The 23,469-nt window shown below is 37.3% G+C and overlaps 1 protein-coding gene across 4 annotated transcripts in view; it reads right to left on the bottom strand.

The window, feature by feature from the left end:
* Positions 1 to 23,469, bottom strand: part of NCKAP1 (NCK associated protein 1) — a 111,272-nt gene that overhangs the window by 4,674 nt on the left and 83,129 nt on the right. For all 4 annotated transcript variants that reach the window (XM_060409664.1, XM_060409665.1, XM_027964768.3 and 1 more), the window contains 6 exons: positions 13,059 to 13,152; positions 8,643 to 8,725; positions 8,143 to 8,223; positions 4,470 to 4,563; positions 994 to 1,110; positions 308 to 417 (listed from right to left, as the gene is read on the bottom strand). In XM_060409664.1, coding sequence (XP_060265647.1) covers positions 308 to 417; positions 994 to 1,110; positions 4,470 to 4,563; positions 8,143 to 8,223; positions 8,643 to 8,725; positions 13,059 to 13,152 — 579 coding nt within the window. The remainder of the gene's footprint in view (positions 1 to 307; positions 418 to 993; positions 1,111 to 4,469; positions 4,564 to 8,142; positions 8,224 to 8,642; positions 8,726 to 13,058; positions 13,153 to 23,469) is intronic.

The following is a 23,469-nucleotide window of genomic DNA, read 5'->3' as shown; positions in this document are numbered from 1 at the left end:
CAGTCTTTCTTTCGTTTTGTTCTCTTTCAAACACTTAGGCAAAATTCTAGAGCAGTCCAAACATCAGCTCAGAAAAAAGTCATATTGCAGAGTTCTAGAAACAAGAGACTGCTAGGCCAAAGGGGAAAAATGCTAATCTAATTGCTCCTTGATTTTAATACCCTGTCTTTACCTGTTTCTTCTTCCAAAAATGAATAAATTAAGAGAATTTACTTTGTTACAACCCACAGTTGTGATTTTTAATTTTCTCTAAAAACAAAAACAAAACAAAAAAAAAAAGTCATGAATTTTGCCTGATTATACGTACCGCCAAAAATTCTTTAAGCCGATCTTCAATGCTTCCTTTGTGAATTGTAAACAAAGCTGCAGCGATCTGGTTGATGGCTTTGGCCAAGCAATGTATGTTGTTGCAGTGCCCTGAGAAAGTGCATATAGGGTTTGTGGTTTCTGTGTGACTTCAAAATATAAAATCTTTAATGACTTTATAATCTACATAAATAGTGGCATGATTAAAAACAGAGTTGAGGCATAACCTGCCTTGGCTTCTTTTTACTTTCATGAGAACTAGTGCCTTTAAAAATAGTGTAGAAGAGAGTAACATTGCTGTATTAAACAGGCACATTTTCAAAAACCCCTAAAAGAAACCATATATCAGTTTTACACTGTCTTGGAAACTTATTAAGAGCTTAGCTGCTTTACGAACATTTCCCCATTCAATCCTTTAAATAATCCTGAGTTGGATAGTCCCTTCACTATCCCCTGCCACATACATGTGCAGGCACCCACAGGCTCACATGTACACACTTCATATGTGTATGTGAAACTGGGGCTTAGAAAAAGAAAACTTCAGTCTTAAGATTATACATCTAGTAAGTAGCAAAACTTAATCCACTTCTTATTGTGTTAAAAAAAATACACAATTACTTGAAAAGTACCTACTATATCAAAACTCATAACTCTCCCAATGCCAAAAGAATTTTAAACTACTATTACCTTCTATAGCAGGGCTATACTGAGACATCACATTACTGGCCAGTGTGGGCAAAGAAACGGCCACAAACACCATTAGGAGGCAGGCAATTTTATATTCTTCTTCTGGACTTATGTTTTCTAAGGCAGAAAAATTACAAATAACATCAAGATTAGTTAAGAGTTGACGATCTAAATCGGAAAAAGCACATTTTAATTTTTATGTCTTTTACTGAGTCTCTATAGAGCTGATTACGATTTTGTTACAAGAAATATAGAATGCATAGAAATAATACACAATAGTATCAGCCGTTATCAAGTTGTTAAGCATATTTCAAGGACATCTGAAAAAACAGTAAGGCAAAATTTCCTTTTTGTTTTTTAAATTGTAAGGTTACAGGACTAAAAATATATTTAGAATAACTGAAATCCTAAAATCTTCTACTTGATAACTAATAATAAATTATTTAATAGGAAAATTCTATGTTTCAGTATAGAAAATTATCTCCTAACTTACTCTGCCAAGTCATCCAAAAAACTCAATTTTTTTCTAAAATAGATATACATGTGATCTGATAATTACTATTAAAAATATATAAACGTATAAAGTAAACTGGATTTCTAACTTCTTCATTTTAGAAGACAGGAGGAACCAGTCATAAATGAATATAAGTAACACTGTCCTAATGTTTTAATTATTAATTGTAAAATAATTTATCTAAAACATTTATTGTATCCATATACTAAAATTGTGTGTTATCTAGGTATTTCACTTATCTGGTACCTGAGAATTTCGAGTCACTCCACTAACTATATATAATAAAGAATTTAACATAAGACAAGAGTCAGAATATATTTGAAAAATCTAGCTGATTATGACTATTCACAATAGCCAAAACAGGGTAACAATCCAAATGTTCATCAACAGATGAGCGGATAAAGACATCCATCAACAGATGAAGGGAATACTACCCAGCCATAAAAAAGAACAAAACAATGCCAACTGCAGAAACATGGAAGCAACTAGAAATTATCATACTAAATGAAGGAAATCAGAAAGAGAAAGACAAGCACCATATGATATCATGTGGAATACATACCATATAATATATGTGGAATCTAAAATATGGCATGGGCTTCCCTCGTGGCCAAATGGTAAACAATCTGCCTGCAATGCAGGAAACCCAGGTTCGATCCCGGGGTCAGGAAGATCCCCTGGAGAAGGAAATGGCAACCCACTCCAGCATTCTTGCTGAAGAATTCCATGGACAGAGGAGCCTGACGGGCTACAGTACATGGGGTCTCAAAGAATCAGACATGACTGAGCAACTAACACTTTCACTTTCAAACAACAAGGTCTTACCATAGCACAGGGAATTATACTCAATATCCTGTGATAAATCACAATGGAAAAGAATTTTATGTGTATAACTGAGTCACATTGCTGTACAGCAGACTGGCACAACACCGTTAATCAATGATATACACTTCAATAAAATTTTTTTTAACCTGGCTGATTATAAAAAATACAGCCCTGGCAAATCAAGCTAGTTGCAATAATTATCCATGTGATTATAATTAACATTTTGCGTAAGTGATGAAACAAAACTAATGTCAAATCAAAAAAGAACTGATGAACTTAGACAAACACCATGTTATATCCAAGGAAGTAGGGGAAGCATTTTAGTACCAGAAACAGATGAAACATTTTACTTTGTGGAAAAAACTAGAATTCTGAGTAATACATTTTAAAGGGCTGATCTTAAAATATTTTAAATATTTAATATTACAGAAGAAGCACAAGCTGGAATCAAGATTGCCAGGAGAAATATCAATAACCTCAGATATGCAGATGACACCACCCTTATGGCAGAAAGTGAAGAGGAACTCAAAAGCCTCTTGATGAAAGTGAAAGAGGAGAGTGAAAAAGTTGGCTTAAAGCTCAACATTCAGAAAACGAAGATCATGGCATCTGGTCTCATCACTTCATGGGAAATAGATGGGGAAACAGTGTCAAGACTTTATTTTTGGGGGCTCCAAATCACTGCAGATGGTGACTGCAGCCATGAAATTAAAAGATGCTTACTCCTTGGAAGAAAAGTTATGACCAACCTAGATAGCATACTCAAAAGCAGAGACATTACTTTGCCAACAAAGGTCCATAGTCAAGGCTATGGTTTCTCCTGTGGTCATGTATGGATGTGAGAGTTGGACTGTGAAGAAAGCTGCGCGCCAAAGAACTGATGCTTTTGAACTGTGGTGTTGGAGAAGACTCTTGAGAGTCCCTTGGACTGCAAGGAGATCCAACCAGTCCATTCTAAAGGAGATCAGCCCTGGGTGTTCATTGGAAGGACTGATGCTAAAGCTGAAGCTCCAGTACTTTGGCCACCTCATGCGAAGAGCTGACTCACTGGAAAAAGACTCTGATGCTGGGAGGGATTGGGGGCAGGAGGAGAAGGAGACGACAGAGGATGAGATGGCTGGATGGCATCACCAACTCGACGGACGTGAGTTTGAGTGAACTCTGGGAGTTGATGATGGACAGGGAGGCCTGGCATGCTGCGATTCACAGGGTCACAAAGAGTTGGACACAACTGAGCGACTGAACTGAACCGAATAATGCACAGACTTTCTATGGTAAGTAGCTCTAGTCCAATTAAAATGGGATAAACTTTCATAGTTTTTATACATTTAAAAAATTTATGTCTTAGGGTTTCTTTTTTTGGCTGTGCCACAGCTTGTAGGATCTTAGTTCCTAACCAGTAGACTGTCAGGGAACTCCCAAGACATCCTTTTCTAGATAAAAATGCTTCTAGCTATTAGATGATTTCCATCAGCAGACAAACACTTATTTTCCCATCTGAAAAATTTTCTTCTTTTGATTTCACTCTGCCTCTAGCTACTACAGTTTTATTTCTTTGCTCCCCTTTATACAGTAAAAGTCTGCAAGAGAGTTGTTTTATACTCATTTTCTCTAATTTCTTTTCTCCTGTTTTCTTTTCAGCCCTCTTTAATGAGCTTTTTGCTTTCAGGACTCCACTGACACTGCTCTTGTCACACCTATTAATTCTACACAACTGACCATTTCCTTTCCACTCAAATGGAAGTGATTCTTTCCTGGTTTTTCTTCTCCTTTACAGATCCTTCCTTCTCAGTTTCTCTTTTGGTAGTTCCTCCTCTTCTCCCTGAACTCTTAAACTTGAGAGTGGCCCAGGACTCAGACTTTGACCCTCTTCACCTCTGCGTAACAAATGGGCTTAATAACCTTATCCAGTCTTAAGACTTAAATATCTAATCTCTGTGATGACTGCACTATAACATTAAGCTCCAGGAGACAAGGATCTTGGTATTTTCTGCACTGATATATTCCAACTACCAAAAAAACCCCCAAAAAACCCATTGATATAAAGCAGACACCTGAACAGTAAGTATTACATCTATATTTGTGTTGCCCTGGTTATTTAATAGGACTACTATATAATTTTACTAATGTATTTTACCTGATTTTTGTGAGGAAAGAGCTACCACCAAGGCAGGATCAATCTCACAAGGTAATCCAGCAGCTGATGATAATTCATACACATTCATTGCAACCTAAAAAATATAAAAACTAGAGTAAGAAACATACTAACAAACTTCTGAGAAATCTCACTTTAGTAAGAAAAAATACATAATGTTTAAATTCGAGTCACCTATAAGAACACTCAGTTCAGTCAGTTCGGTCGCTCAGTCGTGTCCGACTCTTTGCGACCCCATGAATCGCAGCATGCCAGGCCTCCCTGTCCATCACCAACTCCCGGAGTTCACTCAAACTCAAGTCCATCGAGTCGGTGATGCCATCCAGCCATCTCATCCTCTGTTGTCCCCTTCTCCTCCTGCCCCCGATCCCTCCCAGCATCAGGGTCTTTTCCAACGAGTCAACTCTTCGCATGAGAAGGCCAAAGTACTGGAGCTTCAGCTTCAGCATCAGCCCTTTCAATGAACACCCAGGAGTGATTTCCTTTAGAATGGACTGGTTGGATCTCCTTGCAGTCCAATGGACTCTCAAGAGTCTTCTCAAACATCATAGTTCAAAAGCATCAATTCTTCGAGCTCAGCTTTCTTCACAGTCCAACTCTCACATCCATACATGACTACTGGAAAACCATAGCCTTGACTAGACTATGCTGGCAAAGTAATACCTCTGCTTTTCAATATGCTATCTAGGTTGGTCATAACTTTTCTTCCAAGGAGTAAGCGTCTTTTATTTCATGGCTGCAATCATCATCTGCAGTGATTTTGGAGGCTAGAAAAATAAAGTCTGACACTGTTTCCACTGTTTCCCCATCTATTTCCCATGAAGTGATGGGACCAGATGCCATGATCTTCGTTTTCTGAATGTTGAGCTTTAAGCCAACTTTGTCACTCTCCTCTTTCACTTTCATCAAGAGGCTTTTGAGTTCCTCTTCACTTTCTGCCATAAGGGTGGTGTCATCTGCATATCTGAGGTTATTGATATTTCTCCCGGCAATCTTGATTTTAGCTTGTGCTGCTTCTAGTCCAGTGTTTCTCATGATGTACTCTGCATAGAAGTTAAATAAGCAGGGTGACAATAGACAGCCTTGACGTACTCCTTTTCCTATTTGGAACCAGTCTGTTGGTCCATGTCCAATTCTAACTGTTGCTTCCTGACTTGCATATAGGTTTCTCAAGAGGCAGGTCAGGTGCTCTGGTATTCCCATCTCTTTCAGAATTTTCCAGAGTTTATTGTGATTCACACAGTCAAAAGCTTTGGCACAGTCAGTGAAGCAGAAATAGATGTTTTTCTGGAACTCTTCTTTATCGATGATCCAGTGGATGTTGGCAATTTGATCTCTGGTTCCTCTGCCTTTTCTAAAACCAGCTTGAACATCTGGAAGTTCATGGTTCACGTTATTACTGAAGCCTGGCTTGGAGAATTTTGAGCATTACTTTACTAGCGTGTGAGATGAGTGCAATGTGCAGTAGTTTGAGCATTCTTTGGCATTGCCTTTCTTTGGGATTGGAATGAAAACGGTTTCCCATTCTGTTTTTTCCACTATATCTAGATGTGTAACCACTGGTAAATATTTGCTGTGATTCAATCAGTGGCTATATTTCGCTGCCAATAAATTTTCAAAATGAAACCTGTGGATGCTCATAAGTTTACTAACCTTTCTATTTCAAACAGTATATTAATTTAAAAAATTATAACCCATAATTAACATCCTTTTATAAGACTTTTTAACATCAATTTTTAAAAGCTGAATTTAGCTTCATTTAAAACACAACAACTCTCATTTCACTGGTTTTTCATTCTGCTCATGACCATGTATAGTTTAAGGAAAAGGAGACTGGCCCACATTACCAAGCGCAGCCTGGAGAGCCCCAACCTGGGCCTCTGGCAGATGACGGACAGTGAGAAGTTCAGGTGAGGCCAGCAGCAGCTGTCTGTCCCACCTGCCCTGTTCGCCCTCCGGCCACGCATGCGGTGGGGCAATGACCGGAAGCCCCTGGCTCCCTTCCCCTCTCCCCTTTTTTTTTTTGTGTGTAGTGGGGGTGGTGTCCACCCCCCACCACCCCCGCCCCTCTCCTGGACAGGTTGCTTACCACCCACTCCTCCCGGAGGAGGGACTGAGCTACTGTGCGCCTGGAAGCTGGGGCGAGGGTGAGCAATCCCTCCAGCCCTGGGGAGTTGAGGAAAATGTCTGCCTTCACTTAAGCTCCTTCACTTAAGCTTTCATTTGAATACCGTGATCTGGTTTTTATTTTGAAATATAAAAAAGCAAACCCAACTACAACGGCCTTTTCACCCTTCTTACACTTTGTAACTTTTCCCAGTCTCGCCTCATCACTCCTCTGACAGCACTGTTACTCTTGCTCATTTCATTTGTATTTGTCTGTTTTGTTTTTTTTTAAAGAAACGTGACATCAACTTGTCTTTTTTTTCTTTTTCTACTGAGTATATATATTATATAAATTACACACACACACACAACACACACACATACACACACACAGACACGTATATGTCAGGCTAACTCGTTTTAGTTTACTTTTTTCTCTGAAGCCCTGGAGTTCTCTAAGAGAGATATTTTGAGACTGAAACACTTTTGTGCCTAGACTAGGAAGATACCCATTGGGTTTGTATGTCTTTTTCATTTTGGCTTCTTCCCAAACCCCATCCATCTGGTGTTTCCCACTTCACATTTCTGGCTCTTATTTTTCTTTTTCCCCTTGTCTCTAAGCATTTGAAGACCCAACTGTGCTCCTAAATCTTGACTTAATTTATATAGCACAAATGTGTGGGAGACATGAGAGTTGGACTGTGGTTTTTTTGTTTTTGTTTTTGTTTTTTTTGGGGGGGGGTCTGTCTGAGATGCAGATTGTGTCTTGAAATGATGATTATATATGCAAAGCCTCTGCCCTGCCCTCCCTCTCTTCCACACTTCCCTACAAAAAAGGCACAGTGAAGCTTCCTGTAGGGGGCAGAGGAGCTAGAGCTGGCTTACAGGGGCCCGGAGCCCTGGTGTGAAGACGAGGAGACTGAATTTCATGTCTTATGGCTATTGTTAATAAAACAGGTGGTGGTGGGTTTTAAAAATTCTGTTTCTAAATGGAGGAGGAGATGTCTTTCTTTATTTTGATGGGGGTTGGGACTTGTGGCTTTAAAAAAAAAAAATCACTTCTGAGTAGGATGTATATTTTTCTGTTGGGGTTTTCTGTTTGTTTTGTTTATTTTTTAGAATCCTCCACAGCAACACATGAGACCATGGAGTTAAAGAAACCCAGAGACCTTAATCAATTAATTGTACTGTTTGTGAATTTGTATAAATAATAACAAAGATCCTCTTAAAACATTTATATTCTTATAGTAAAAGGTTAAACTGATATTTATATAATAAAGGAAGAAATATGAAGTATGTTTTTTGAAAATAAAAAAGGTGACTGATATTAACCCATTTTACATTGCTACAGGTGATTAAGGAAGACTGACTTTCAAAATGCCTATATAGTATTTTGGTGCTGAGCTTTCAAAGATGCCTTTTCAAAGGCAAAAATGTTAACACATTATTCTAAACTTTATAACATCTTAGGATTTACTAAATTTTACTTCATATATAAGTTAAATATGTCATTTTAGAAACAGTAAAATACAAATAGAAGTTTTACTACCTTCATATCAGTTTCCCTTGGAATGTGGTCCTTGAAATCTTCAATTGAACTGACAAGAAAAGGAATGTGGTAGGACAAGACCTAGCAGGAAAACAAATAATTATTTCTTAATGGCAATCTCTAAATTTATGAAATGTTACCACTCAACTACTTTCAGCTTTCATAAAATTATTTTGTCAATTTTCATATGATTTTCTAATGTACCCGTTAATGGAATGCATTTGATGGCAAACTGAGTATAGTCAAAATGGAAAATGCTTTAATGAAGAGAAAGTTGAAAAAGTAGCACAATATCCAGGCAAGTTGTATCTCCTGAATTGTATCACCAAAACACAAAACAGTAAACTATGATTTCTATATGCTTTATTTCACATAAACTATGAAAACTGGAATTTTAGTTATATTACTGCCAACTATAAATGGTAAAAGTTACTTTTAATTTCTGGGAAATTAAAAAGGACTATTTGGCTATAGAATATGTACTTAAAATGGCTTCTTACATCTCTGAGTGCTTCCTGTGCCAATGATCGGAAGGATAAAATCACACCAATTATTGTCATCCTCTTCAAGACACTGTCAACAGCTAAGTTTAAAGGAAGGAGAAAAGAGAAGAGAGTGAATTGGATTCTTTCTTACCCTTGGAAAAACTCTTTATCATAAAACCCCATGATAAAAGGCACAATTAAAAACAATTTGATTATAACAAATGATTAAAGAGGCAAAGGTATTGAAAGTTGATATTAAAACTAAGGAAATTATTGTTTACTTCAAGTGGAGTACACCGTTCTTTAAAATGGCTTAGATGGTTCATCAGAATCGTGAAATAATCATGCAAGCAGCCTCCTGTATAATCCTATCACAGTAATGGTAGAGGTAGGAGGAAGGAGAAGACAGACTAGGGAAAGAAGAAGTTGTTGAGGTCCAGAGTCCAGAAACAAAAACTAATTATGTAGATCATAAGCAATAAGACCAGGTTTCTGAAGACTATGAATAGATTTGATCATTTACATTTTGGTCAGAGAGCATTATTCTGAAATTTATTAGTATTATATTCAAAATTAAAACTTGGTTAAATAAAATCAAGGGAAATTAGGATTAGAAGGATAAATACCTTCATTTTTAAAAAGCCAATACTTATTGAATTACTCCTCATACACAAGGCACTGTACTATGTAATAAAGCAGATACAAATAGAACAATAACCTAGATCTTAAGTAACAATTTAAAGGCACTGTCAAGAAAACTAAGAAAATAGAATCCTATTTATATGAAACATACACACACACATATTTTATATATATAACAAATTGCCAGACAGATGTATAGAGAAACTGTTAACTGCAGTTATACTTTTGAGCAATAGGAATGAATTATTTTGTTTTGACTTCCTACCTCCTGTGTGGTTTGTTTAAATCTTTACCATAATCATCTTTTATTACTACACATGAAAAAGCATAAAATAAACCAAAATGTGATGAGAATCAAAATAGTAGTGTTAACAAAACCATGTAAGGCACAAATACAAATTCCACATGAGCAAAGTCCTTTTTATCTATCTATCTTTAGGACTCAGCAGAGTGCCTAAGACCCAGAAAACAAGAGGATGTTTAATGGAATGATTAGTCAAGAAATGAGACTAGGAAGTTGTTACTATCCAGAAAAGATGAAATAAAGAGAGTAAAAGAAAAAATTTCTCTAAGAACATGTCATCCAATTTATGGGCATTAAGGAGGAGTGAGAACAAAGGGGCATGCCAGTCTAAAAAAAACAGGACAGGAAACCCAGAAAAAAGAATCCAGAGAATAAGGTGAGCAATCAGAAAATAAGTAGGGTGATACAATCATATACTTTCCAAAGATGTTACCCAGAATTTAACAAAGTTTGCAAAGACTGTATCTATAAATTCCTCTTAAATATGCACAGTAACAACATATTAAAAGTTCTGAGAAACTTCACAGTAAGAAATTTTGTTTAATTTATAGTTTCAATAAATAAAATAAATTTGTTCAAGTCACACAGAAATTATGAAAAACTCAAAAGTTAATTGCTGATTGCCTCCCAATTCAGAGCTTTTTTTTTTTGGTGGGGGGCGGGGGGGGGGGGGGTGCGGGCACACTATGTGGCTTGTGAGATCTTAGTTCCTCCACCAAGAACTGAACCAGGGCCACAGTGGTGAAAGGACCTAACCACTAGACCACCACGGAATTCCCCAGAGCTACTTTTAATAAATTACATAGCTTTCTCTTTTTAAGAGTATTTAAAAGAATGTGTTAGCTGACTATGAAAATCAAACTGCTACAAAAGTCCATCCATCAATTTAGCACAAAGGTAAAAACAAGATTAGAGACAGAAGAGTATTCTGGAAAATAGTTCAACTCAAAGAGTAGCTTTCTCTATCCCCTAAGTAGATCACTCTTGAGCAGACCTTTTCTTTTTCCAAATCACAAAAAATATTGTTTCATTTCAACAAATAGAGTTAAAAGTAATAGTAAACATGCATTGGACACTGTAGTGGGTTAGTTGCCTCTAACCAGATGATACAGCCAGAATATTGTTTATTAGCATGAAATTCAGGCCAGTAAGGCCAGTAAGGGTGGTCAAATGAGTATTTAAAAAGAAAGAAACATGAAAAACAAAAATAATAAGAATAAAGTAAAGCATACTAGAAAATATAAGTATATAGTATACCAATGAAGAAAAGAGATCAGATAGGGATTTAAATAATAGTAACTATTCATTCACACTCCTCTCCTGTATAATGCTACCAAGTCAATCTTTTTCATTTAAAAAATTTCATTTCCCAAAGTTCCCAAGAGTAAAGCTGACTTTTCCCCCTTTCAGTGTACAGTTCTAGGAAAAACTTTTAATATGTATAGATCTACTTATTATCATCACCACAGTGGCAAAGTTTCATCACCTCCGAAACCTCATTTGCTGCTTTCCCTTTAAAGCTACGGCAAAGGCTGATCTGCTGTAAGGCAACCTGAAACGTAGTTTAGTGGGACGTTTTTTTGCTTTTATTTACTTTTGGCTGCTCTGGGTTTTCATTATCATGCATGGGCTTTATATCTAGTTGCGATGAGTGGTGGCAACTCTTTGCTGAGGTGCTTGGGCTTCTGGTTGTCTGGTTTCTTTTGTTGGGAAGCACTTGCTCCAGGCATCCGGGCTTCAGAAGTTATGGCGTGTGGGCTCAGTAGCTGTGGCTCACAGGCTCTAGAGCACTGGCTCAGTAGCTGCAGCGTATGGGCTTAGCTACCCCACAGCATGTGGGACCTTCCTCCCAGACCAGGGATCAAACCGTGTCCCTGCATTGGCAGGCAGATTCTTAAATCACTGGACCACCAGAGAAGCTCCTGTAGTTTAGTTTCATATTAATTTTTATTAAATAAGTTTGTATTTTTAAAAAGTTTTTTATTTTTACTTTATTTTACTTTACAATACTGTATTGGTTTTGCCATACATTGACATGAATCCACCACAGGTGTACATGCGTATAACTTTGTATTTTTAAAAGCAAGATAAGCTAGCCTAAAGAAGTGATTCTTGAAGTCATTTTATAGTTTTATAGAATTTGATATAGCTGCAAAACATTTAAAAGAAAAATATCAAAGGGGAAGTACATAAACTCTATGCATGTCTTTAATTTACTTCAGGATTATCTTTTATTTGGGAAAATAAACTCTCTGGTTTTCTCAAATATAGAAAGTATTTTATTCAGGATTTCACTAAGTCTTTAAAGTTGGAAAGGTTTTTAAATAGAATCAATAGGAAGTGTGACTTTTAGTTTTTAATTATAACTCTGAGTTCAAGGACAAAAAGCAGATGAAATTAACTCAAGTGGATCTAAAATAGTTGCCTGGATAAACATACTTTACTAAACACTTAAGATTCACTGTTATTTCACAATATAGCTCACACAAAGAATCAGTATCAAGAAGATATGTAAAAAAAAATTTTAAGTTGGAGGCTCAGGTTTTCATGCAATGAATCCTAGGTTAGCAATACAAAGGAACAAGTTACTGATTCACTTAACAAAGAGAGGTGAATCTCAACAATATATACAAAAGAGTACACACTGTTTATACAACAGAACAGGTAAACTTAAATTTATCATTTCTATAGTGATAGAAATGAGATCAGTCATTGTCAAGGGGTATGAAACTGACTACAAGGAATCATGAGTTTTCTGAAGTGAAGAGACTGTTCCTCCATGGGCTAGCAAAGAGTTGGACATGACTGAGCGAATGAACTGACTGACTGACAAGACTGCTCTACATCTTGACTGTGGTAATGGTTATGTGGATATATGGCTGTAGTGGTTTAGTCGCTAAGTCATGTCCAACTCTTGCAACTCTATGGACTAGTCTGCCAGGCTCCACTGTCCATGGGGACTCTCCAGGCAAGAATATTGGAGTGGGTTGCCAGTTCCTTCTCCAGGGGATCTTCTTGATCCAAGAATTGAACCCAGATCTCCCGAATCAGAGGCAGATTCTTTACCAACTGAGTTATGAGGGAAGCCCATGTGGATGTATACATCTGTCAAAAACCATCACACTGTTCACTAAAATGCACATTTTACTTATATAAGCTATACCTCAATAATGCTAATTTTTAGAAAGTTACAGACTCAAAAGTTAAATCTCCTTTGGTCTAAATTAATGTAGATTAACTTATTTAATGGTTTCATGAGTTAACTGATAATGATATTGAATATTTAATGTGTGATGCTAAGAGTATGGTAAGAAAAAAAATTATGAAACAGATAAGCCATTCACTTAAAAGATTCTTTCACTGCTAAAATGTTCTAGTGAAGAATGCTTTTCATAATTTCTACTTATATTTACATTTGAGCAAAAACTAATAAAGACTGAGTTTCAGGGTCTTCTTAATTCTTATAAAAAGCATGAGTTACCCACATGATAATCTTTTAAAGAGGGCAGCCATCTGGTCGGGTTTGTCAAAGCTGGTCCGCATTTGTGTTAGCACATCAACATTCTCCACCACAAGTTTCTAAAAAAAAAAGGAAAGATCCTAGGTCAGGCACAGACTTCCTTATGGTTGATGAGATAAGAACATGCTTGGCAATCACAACTGGCAAGTAGAAAAAATAACACAGAAAATCCAGATGGTCTATGCTATGTTTTTGTTATTTTCATTAAAAGAATCTTAAAATTAAATAAAATTAATGTTTTCCTTCGGCTTACAAATTCAAAAAGGGAGGAGTTCAGGAAAAAGCAATAAAGATAAGGAGTAGGATAAAGGATTATCTCATGCTTAGACACAGTACAGCACCTACAATAAAAAGCAGACACGAAGTGGATATAGAAAGCAATAAATTCCAACCAAAACAAAAAGGAACTTGCTAAAGTTAAAGCTGGCTAAAGATAGCTTAAAGCTCATCACTGGATGATATACATGAAAACAGAGGAGAAAACCAGAGGGGTATGGTACCACTTCATAAAAATTATAAACAGAGTAAAGTTTCCCAGCACTAAACAGAAATGTCAACATCTACCTCCTCTTCCAAGACCACTGAGAAAAGCGAAGAGAGGGAAGGGAGTGAAGGATAGCTAATTAAGAAAAGTACAAGTCATTAAAGAATTCTTTTCTTAAAAGCAGTACTGGAAAAAGTAATTTCATTTACAAATTATAACTGAACAAATATAATTAACTTTATTCTGGCAGAGATAATGGATATATTTGGAAAGCCTGGATATCTCAACTCAGCAGGTCTGGGTTTGGAGATGTTGCAAGCATACTGTTAAAATGCCACAGGAATTGTGTTAAAAACCAATGGCTGATGACAAGAGATTTAAGGGAAGCATAAAAAGACTAATGGAAAATTTATAAAAATTTTTCTTATACCAGTATGAATTTTATTTTACACTTTGGATTATTTTTGCTTTTATTCACATTCAGATGATCAGTTCCAGTCACAACTGTTTGCTAAATTCAACCTCTACAGTGTCTAATTAGAGACACTGCCTGCTCTCTCTAAGGCCAATTCAATACTTGTCTCATCAGTCAATACACACTCAAATATATGCCCAACCTAGACAGTGTTCATGCATCTTGAACATAATATCATGTATCAGCGAATCACAGACAGCATTTAAATATACCATTATTTTATGTGCCATTAAGGAAAAAACTCTAATAATTAAACTGACACAATATTTCCTAATCATGTAAGACACATATAATCTCAGAAATACTAATATAGGGTAATTTTGTTTCAGAATCAATAAAACAAAATAGTACATATTTAAATAGAAACGGTGATCATTTTTAAGTTCCTCTACTAGGCAATTTACAAACAATCCCATATACCCTGATCCAAATGAGGGAGGTGACAGTCCACAATTTCACAACTGAGAAAACTAAGGCTCAGAGAGGTTAGGTAACTTGCCCAAAGTTACAGATATTAAACAGTGGAATTTGAATTCAAGTATGTCTGATTTTAAAAGCCATGTTCTTAAACTCCCAAGAAATGACTGTTGATCTTCAGCGTGCATCATAATGATCTGGCGGACTTGCTGGGCTCCAACCCCACAGGTCCTAATTTAGCAGGTCTTAGGAAGAACCAAAAATTGTGCATTTTTAATTAAGATTCAAAGCAAGGCTGCCTCTGCTGATCTGGATACCATACTTTAAAAACAATCAGCCTAAAGTATTTAGTTGCACATTACTCTTGAAAAGCCAATGATGTCTCTTCTTGAAAGTATAGTTTATATAAATTTCTTTTCTCCCTCAACTGTATCCTGAAACAGAGTTTTCTATATATTTAAAGCCATGATGAATGATTATCTCTGACAAATGACCCCAAAGCTGGAAAACTAGGAATTATAACTAAATAATCTAGAACAACCTGAGATTAATCAAGTGAAACAAATCAAGACTACTAAAAAAAAAATATATTGGTTTTCTGTTCTAATGTGGTGAATTCTTGGCACAATTCATATTTAAATTTCTTACTTCATTTGAAAAAAACACCTTCTAGGACTCTAAAGAACTACAGAAGAAATGATCTGTAAAATGTCAAAACAATTCTTCTAGCAGGACTGGAAGAAGAAATTGACTTAATGGGCACAACTCCAAACACCCCAAGAATTTTAGTAGGAATGCAGACTGGTTGTTTACTTCTACAGAAAGTAATAAAAATGTTTTATCATTAGTACACATGCATAGTGTTGACTATGTCTCTGACACGATTTATTCACAACCATTAAATATAAAGAGGCTTCCCTGGTGGCTCAGCTGGTAAAGAATTTGCCTGCAAAGTGGGAGCCTGGGTTGGAAAGATCCCCTGGAGAAGGAAACGGCTACCCAATTTAGTATTTTAGCCTGGAGAATTCCTTGGGGTCACAAAGAGTCAGACATGACTGAGCAACTTCCACATTAAATATAAAGAAACTTTTCCTTGTATTTATTTTATTGGCCCACAAACTTATTTTGAAACAAAAAGGTCCTCAGCTAAAACAGAAACTAAAACAGTCAATTAATGTAACCTTTAAGATAAAAAGAAGATGCAGCCACATAATATTTATGTCAGTTTAAATATTTAAAAAAAAAACAGAAAATTAAAAGCTAAAAAGTTACAGAACTATCTTAAAAATATTATAATTCCCCCAAACAATGTATTCATTAATTTAAAAAATGATTAAAATGCTATACTGGCACCATTATGCTTTAATGTGCAGAGTGCGAGTTAACAATCTTTTCTGAGGAATATTTGATAGTATCAGAAAGTAATGTAAATATTCATACTCTTTGATTCACTAAACGAAATTTCTCCTATAAAAATGTTCAAACAAGTATGTAAACCTCATGAAATGCTGATTAAATGTAGAAAAATCTCTATATATGTCTAAACTATGCTTCTTCCAAAAATCCACTGAAGTGAGAAAGGCGTAACTCTACAATAACAAAGGAAACAAGACCTAATGAGACAGCCCAACAAATTTTTAGAAGATGAAAACTGGAGCAAAGACTAAGTAGAGGTTAATGGAAGCCTTGGAACCTAGGCAGGGCTCAAAAATTGTAGGCAGTGGCATAGAAAGGAAGACTTGGATTTGATAACAAGAGGGTAATTATATGCCTGTCTGGGGCATCTTCCACATCCAACTTCTCACGTGATGCTGACAAGAGGATGCTACATTCAGGAACATCAGGTAAAGAAAGTGGAAGGCAAATTAAGCAGGATTGCTTTCCACTCCCACTTTGGGTAGGCTTTGTCTTGGGTTTTGATAATAGAGCTCCTTGCTCCACAAGACCACCAAGACTACAGGATCTTACAAACCTTACTTCTGAATTAGCAAATGTCTTCACATCAAAAGTGGCTTCAAGGGGCACTTCCCTGGTGGTGCAGTGATTAAGGATCCATGCTTCTACTGCAGGGGGCACAAGTTGGATCCCTAGTTGGGAAACTAAGATCTAGAAATAAACACCTCACCGTCTTTTTAGCTCTTCTTCAGAAGATGTCTATCTTCCTTTCTTCCTCTCTCTCTATTTGGCTCCATTTTTCAAAAAAAGTTGTCCTTAAGGTAAGTTCAGTTCAGTTCAGTTCAGTCGCTCAGTTGTGTCCAACTCTTTGCGACCCCATGAATCGCAGCACGCCAGGCCTCCCTGTCCATCACCAACTCCCAGAGTTCACTCAAATTCACATCCATCGAGTCGGTGATGCCACCCAGCCATCTCATCCTCTGTCATCCCCTTCTCCTCCTGCCCCCAATCCCTCCCAGCATCAGAGTCTTTTCCAATGAGTCAACTCTTCGCATGAGGTGGCCAAAGTACTGGAGTTTCAGCTTTAGCATCATTCCTTCCAAAGAAATCCCAGGGCTGATCTCCTTCAGGATGGACTGGTTGGATCTCCTTGCAGTCCAAGGGACTCAAGAGTCTTCTCCAACACCATAGTTCAAAAGCATCAATTCTTCAGCACTCAGCTTTCTTCACAGTCCAACTCTCATATCCATACATGACCATTGGAAAAACCACAGCCTTGACTAGACGGACCTTCGTTGGTAAAGTAATGTCTGCTTTTGAATATGCTATCTAGATTGGTCATAACTTTTCTTCCAAGGAGTAAGCATCTTTTAATTTCATGGCTGCAGTCACCATCTGCAGTGATTTTGGAGCCCAAGAAAATAAAGTCTGACACTGTTTCCACTGGAAGTTTCCTTAAGGTAAGAACTGATCTAAATAATCTAGCCTACCCATACTGGAAGCAAAAATCTGTGTTATTTCTATTAATATAAATTTATAAACTAAGTATTCTAAGCAAAGTAATTTTACAGGACACTGAAAATGCAAAACAAAATTAGAATCAGCACTGATAAACAAGTACTAGGAGATTTATCTCAATAAAATACAACAGTGTAAAACAAACTGAACTTGTCTATATGAAACACCATTATATTATGACCATAACATTTCTTATGGAAGAAAATATAAGCATACACACTAAGTAGGCCTCAGTATACCAAGGCTGAGAAAACAAAGTTATGAATAATACCTCCAGTTCTTAATAATACACAAGCAGTTAAATTCACAGAAATCTGAATTACAACTTGGGATTGTTAAGAATGATCTCTGAGAAAACCACTGTAAAGCACTGTGCAATTCCAGATAACTAAATCCTAAGGACTAGCTTTGTTTTGCAGAAATCTAAATGATAATGGGCACAATGCTAGACATGTAAAGCTTTCATGTAAAGCTTTCAATCATAAGGTTGACCACAGTAAGAAGCCTTCTGGAAAATGCTTAACTAAATCATGATTTAGTGCTGAGAAGCAAAAAAACAAAAATATAAAGCTCCTAAACAGCAAAACATAACCATGTGGTTTTTCTAAAAGTCTTACAACTGATAAAATATGCAAGGTTTTATGAAGGTAAACTGAAAACTCATGTCAAGTAAGGAAAATCACAAAGAAAATTACTAAAATCAAAAGTGTTAAAGAAAAAAAGTTTTAGTATTGTAAACCGTCTTCGTTTTGGGGTATATTACATTTAATGAGAAACCCAAGTTAACTCACACCGATATATCTCTAAAGATAATAAATCTAAACTCTTACCTAAAACGTTTCTTTTGACTAGCTTTTAAACTCAGGTTTAATACTATCAAATATCTGAAAAAGAACCCAGCCAAGAAATAACACTCAAGTCAGAAAACCCATAGTATTAAAAAAGAAGTCAACATTATTTACATTATTACATCAACTTTAAATTTTAATACCTAAGAAAATTCAGTCACTCCAAGATATAAAAGAGAAATGTTAAAACATCAGCTTTTACCATTTATTTTAAATAATAAGAATATACTTGATAACATTAACAATTAAGGACATAGCTAAGGACAGTTAAGTTTATAAAAGGATTACTGAGACCATGAGAAAAATCTGAACTCAAAAAAGATCTAAAAATAATGAACAATAACATGTAAAATTATGAAAATAATAAAGGTCTAAAAAACAGTATAATACAAAATATAAGATGTGGAAAACCAAATAAACAAATGGGACCTAATTAAACTTGTAAGCTTTTGCAGAGCAAAGGAAACTATTAATAAACAAGATTAAAAGACAACCCTCAATGGGACGAAATGGGAGAAAAAACCCTGCAAATGAAACAACTGACAAAAGATTAATCTCCAAAATATATAAGCAGCTCATACAGCTCAATATCAGAAAAACAAACAGTCCAATCAAAAAATGGGCAGAAGACCTTAACAGACTTTTCTCTAAGGAAGACATACAGATGGCCAATAAACCATCTATATGTCTTGTATATACTGAGATGAAAAAACACTCAACATTACTCATTATTAGAGAATACAAATCAAAACTACAATGAGGTATCACCTCACACCAGTCAGAATGGCCATCATCAAAAAATCTACAAATAATAAATGCTGGAGAGGATCTGGAGAAAAGGAAACCCTTCTACACTGTTGGTGGGAATGTTAAACTGATACAGCCATTATGTTCTCGAATGGTATGGAGATTCCTCAAAAAAAAAAAAAAACAGGAATAAATCTACTATATGACCCAGCAATCCCACCACTGGGCATATACCCTGAGAAAATCAAAATTCTAAAGACACATGTACTCCAATGTTCACTGCAGCACTATTTACACAATAGCCAGGACATGGAAGCAACCTAGATGCCCGTCAACAGATGAATAGATAATGAGGTAGTACATAGCTACAATGGAATATTACTCAGCCATAAAAAAGAATGCAACTGCGTCATATCCAGTGAGGCAGATGAACCTAGCATCTATTATAAAGAGCGAAGTAAGTCATAAAGAGAAAAACAAATGTTGTATATTAATGCACAAACAGGGAATCTAGAAAAGTGGTTTTGATGAACCTATTTGCAGGTAAGGAATGGAGACTCAGATGTAGAGAAGGGACTTGCAGATACAGTGGAAGAAAGAGAGAGTAGGATGAATGAAGAAAGTAGTGACATACAGACACTATCGTGTACTAAACAGATAGTAGGTGAGAAGCTGCTAAGCACACAGGGAGCCCAGCCTGGAGCTTTGTGATGACCAGAAGATGGGATAGTGGGAGGAGAAGAAGGCTTAAAAGAGGGGGTGTATGTATAATTAAGGCTGATTGTGTCACTGTTCAGCACAAACCAACACAACATTATAAAGCAATTTTCCTTCACATAAAAAATAAATTAAAAAAAAAAAAGTCAATCTGTAAGGACAACGTACATTTGTTATGGCTTCCCTGGTAGCTCAGCTGGTAAAGAATCTGCCTGGAATGCAGAAGACCCCAGTTTGATTCCTGGGTCAGGAAGATCCCCTGGAGAAGGGATCAGCTACCCACGCCAGTATTCCTGGGCTTTCCTGGTGGCTCAGATGGTCCCCTGCAAAGCAGGAGCCTGGGTTTGATCCTGGGTAGGGAAGATTCCCTGGAGAAGGGAACAGCTACCCACTCCAGTATTCTTGCCTAGAGAATCCCATGGACAGAGGAGCCTGGTGGTTACAGTCCATGGGATCACAAAGAGTCAGACACCAATGAGTGACTCTGACTTCACTTAACTTCATACATCTGTTAAAACCCACAAGATGCACAAACCAAGAAAGAACCCTAATGTAAATTAGGGACTTCAGGTGATAATAGTATGTCAATGTAGGTTCACTGATTATGACAATATGTACCCACTCTGATAGAGGATGTTGATAATGGGGAAGGTTATGCACATGTGAAACAGGGCATATATGGAAAATCTCTGCCCCTTCTGCAGAGATTTTGCTGTGTTCAATTTTGCTGTGAACATAAAAGTGTTCTAAAAATGTCTATCTTAAAAAAAGGTCCATCTAGTCAAAGCTATGGTTTTTACAGGAGTCATGTATGGAAGTGAGAGTTGGACCATAAAGAAGGCTGAGCACCAAAGAACTGATACTTTTGAACTATGGTGCTGGAGAAGACTCTTGAGAGTCCCGTGGACTGCAAGGAGATCAAACTAGTCAATCCTAAAGGAAATCGCCCTGAAAATATACACTGGAAGGACTGATGCTGAAGCTGAAACTCCAAACTTTGGCCACCTGATATGAAGAGTCGACTCACTGGAAAAGACCCTGATGCTGGCAAAAACTGAAGACGGGAGAAAGGGACGACAGAGGATGAGATGTTGAGATGGCATCACTGACCCAATGGACATGAGTTTGCGTAAACTCTCGGAGATAGTGAAGGACAGCGAAGCCTGGCGTGCTGCAGTTCATGGGGTCGCAAGGAGACAGACACAACTTAGTGACTGAACAACCACCTTGTTAAAAAAAACAGATGTGGAAGCCATGGTTCAAGTTAGTGCAGGAAAACAAATGAGGGGAGTGAAGGGGAGGGGGAAGGAAGCAGGAGGAAGAAGGGTTAAGAGAAAAGAAAAAAAAAGGTATCTGATTCCAAGTTGAAAACAGCATGGTATAGCTACATAAGTGCTGATGCTACCTTAAATTGTATTATATAGTAAGTACAGTGTCCAGGATAAGTAACTGCACTCTCACTAATCAGATCTCTAGTTGAAGTTGAAGTTTATTCTCAGTTCTGGGCACTATTTTCTATAAGCAACACCAACAAGAGAATTTGTGACAGAAGAGAGTGAGACTATGTATGAGTACATTTCACCTATGGAAGAGAAAGGCAATATATTAAAAACTGCTTTAAACATGTGAAGGGTCATTTTATTACAGGCAGTCTCTACCTCTTGAGGTAACAGTAAGGGCCAATCAAAAATTACTATTTAGATATGAAAGTGTAAGTGAAGTCGCTCAGTCTTGTCCAACTCTTTGCAACCCCATAGACTGTAGCTTGCCAGGTTCCTCCGTCCATAGGATTTTCCAGGAAAGAGTACTGGAGTGGGTTGACATTTCCTTCTCCAGGGAATCTTCCCAATCCAGGGACTGAATCCAGGTCTCCCTCAATGTAGGCAGACGCTTTACCATCTGAGCCACCAGGGAAGTTTAGATATATACATAAGTAGAAATATACAGTAATTGATGAGATTGCCTCTTTTTCAAGATCAACTCATCCACCTAGGAAAATGTATGTTTCTGCATTAGCTAAGGGTAGGTTCAGTTCAGTTCAGTGACTCAGTTGTGTCCGACTCTTTGCGACCCCATGAATCGCAGCACGCCAGGCCTCCCTGTCCATCACCAACTCCCAGAGTTCACTCAAATTCACGTTCATCGAGTTGGTGATGCCATCCAGCCATCTCATCCTCTGTCGTCCCCTTTTCCTCCTGCTCCCAGCCGCCCCCAGCATCAGCGTCTTTCCAATGAGTCAGCTCTTCGCACGAGGTGGCCAAAGTACTAGAGTTTCAGCTTTAGCATCTTTCCTTCCAAAGAACACCCAGGACTCATCTCCTTTAGAATGGACTGGTTGGATCTCCCTGCAGCCCAAGGGACTGCAGCCTCAAGAGTCTTCTCCAACACCACAGTTCAAAAGCATCAATTCTTCGGTGCTCAGCTTTCTTCACAGTCCAACTCTCACATCCATACATGACTACTGGAAAAACCATAGCCTTCATTAGATGGACCTTTGCTGGCAAAGTAATGTCTCTGCTTTTGAATATGCTATCTAGGTTGGTCATAACTTTTCTTCCAAGGAGTAAGCGTCTTTTAATTTCATGGCTGCAGTCATCATCTGCAGTGATTTTGGAGCCCCAAAAAATAAAGTCTGACACTGTTTCCCCATCTATTTCCCATGAAGTGATGGGACCAGATGCCATGATCTTCGTTTTCTGAATGCTGAGCTTTAAGCCAACTTTTTCACTCTCATCTTTCACTTTCATCAAGAGGCTTTTGAGTTCCTCTTCACTTTCTGCCATAAAGGTGGTGTCATCTGCATATCTGAGGTTATTGATATTTCTCCCGGCAGTCTTGATTCCAGCTTGTGCTTCTTCCAGCCCAGCGTTTCTCATGATGTACTCTGCATAGAAGTTAAATAAGCAGGGTGACAATATACAGCCTTGACGTACTCCTTTTGTGATTTGGAACCAGTCTGTTGGTCCATGTCCAGTTCTAACTATTGCTTCCTGACCTGCATATAGGTTTCTCAAGAGGCAGGTCAGGTGGTCTGGGATTTCCATCTCTTTCAGAATTTTCCACAGTTTATTGTGATCTACACAGTCAAAGCCTTTGGCATAGTCAATAAAGCAGAAATAGATGTTTTTCTGGAACTCTCTTCCTTTTTCGACCCAGCGGATGTTGGCAATTTGATCTCTGGTTCCTCTGCCTTTTCTAAAACCAGCTTGAACACCTGGAAGTTCACGGTTCATGCATTGCTGAAGCCTGGCTTGGAGAATTTTGAGCATTACTTTACCAGCATGTGAGATGAGTGCAATTGTGCGGTAGTTTGAGCATTCTTTGGCACTGCCTTTCTTTGGGATTGGAATGAAAACTGACCTTTTCCAGTCCTGTGGCCACTGCTGAGTTTTCCAAATTTGCTGGCATATTGAGTGCAGCACTTTCACAGCATCATCTTTTAGGATTTGAAACAGCTCAACTGGAATTCCATCACCTCCACTAGCTTTGTTCATAGTGATGTTTTCTAAGGCCCACTTGACTTCACATTCCAGGATGTCCGGCTCTAGATGAGTGATCACACCATTGTGATTATCTGGGTCGTGAAGATCTTTTTTGTACTGTTCTGTGTATTCTTGCCACCTCTTAATATCTTCTGCTTCTGTTAGGTCCAGACCATTTCCGTCCTTTATCGAGCCCATCTTTGCATGAAATGTTCCCTTGGTAGCTCTAATTTTCTTGCAGAGATTTCTAGTCTTTCCCATTCTGTTATTTTCCTCTATTTCTTTGCATTGAT

The sequence above is a fragment of the Ovis aries genome, chromosome 2 (assembly GCF_016772045.2).
Source record: "Ovis aries strain OAR_USU_Benz2616 breed Rambouillet chromosome 2, ARS-UI_Ramb_v3.0, whole genome shotgun sequence".
In the NCBI taxonomy this organism is placed as follows: Eukaryota; Metazoa; Chordata; class Mammalia; order Artiodactyla; family Bovidae; genus Ovis; species Ovis aries.
This window is presented reverse-complemented; position numbering and strand designations above follow the sequence as displayed.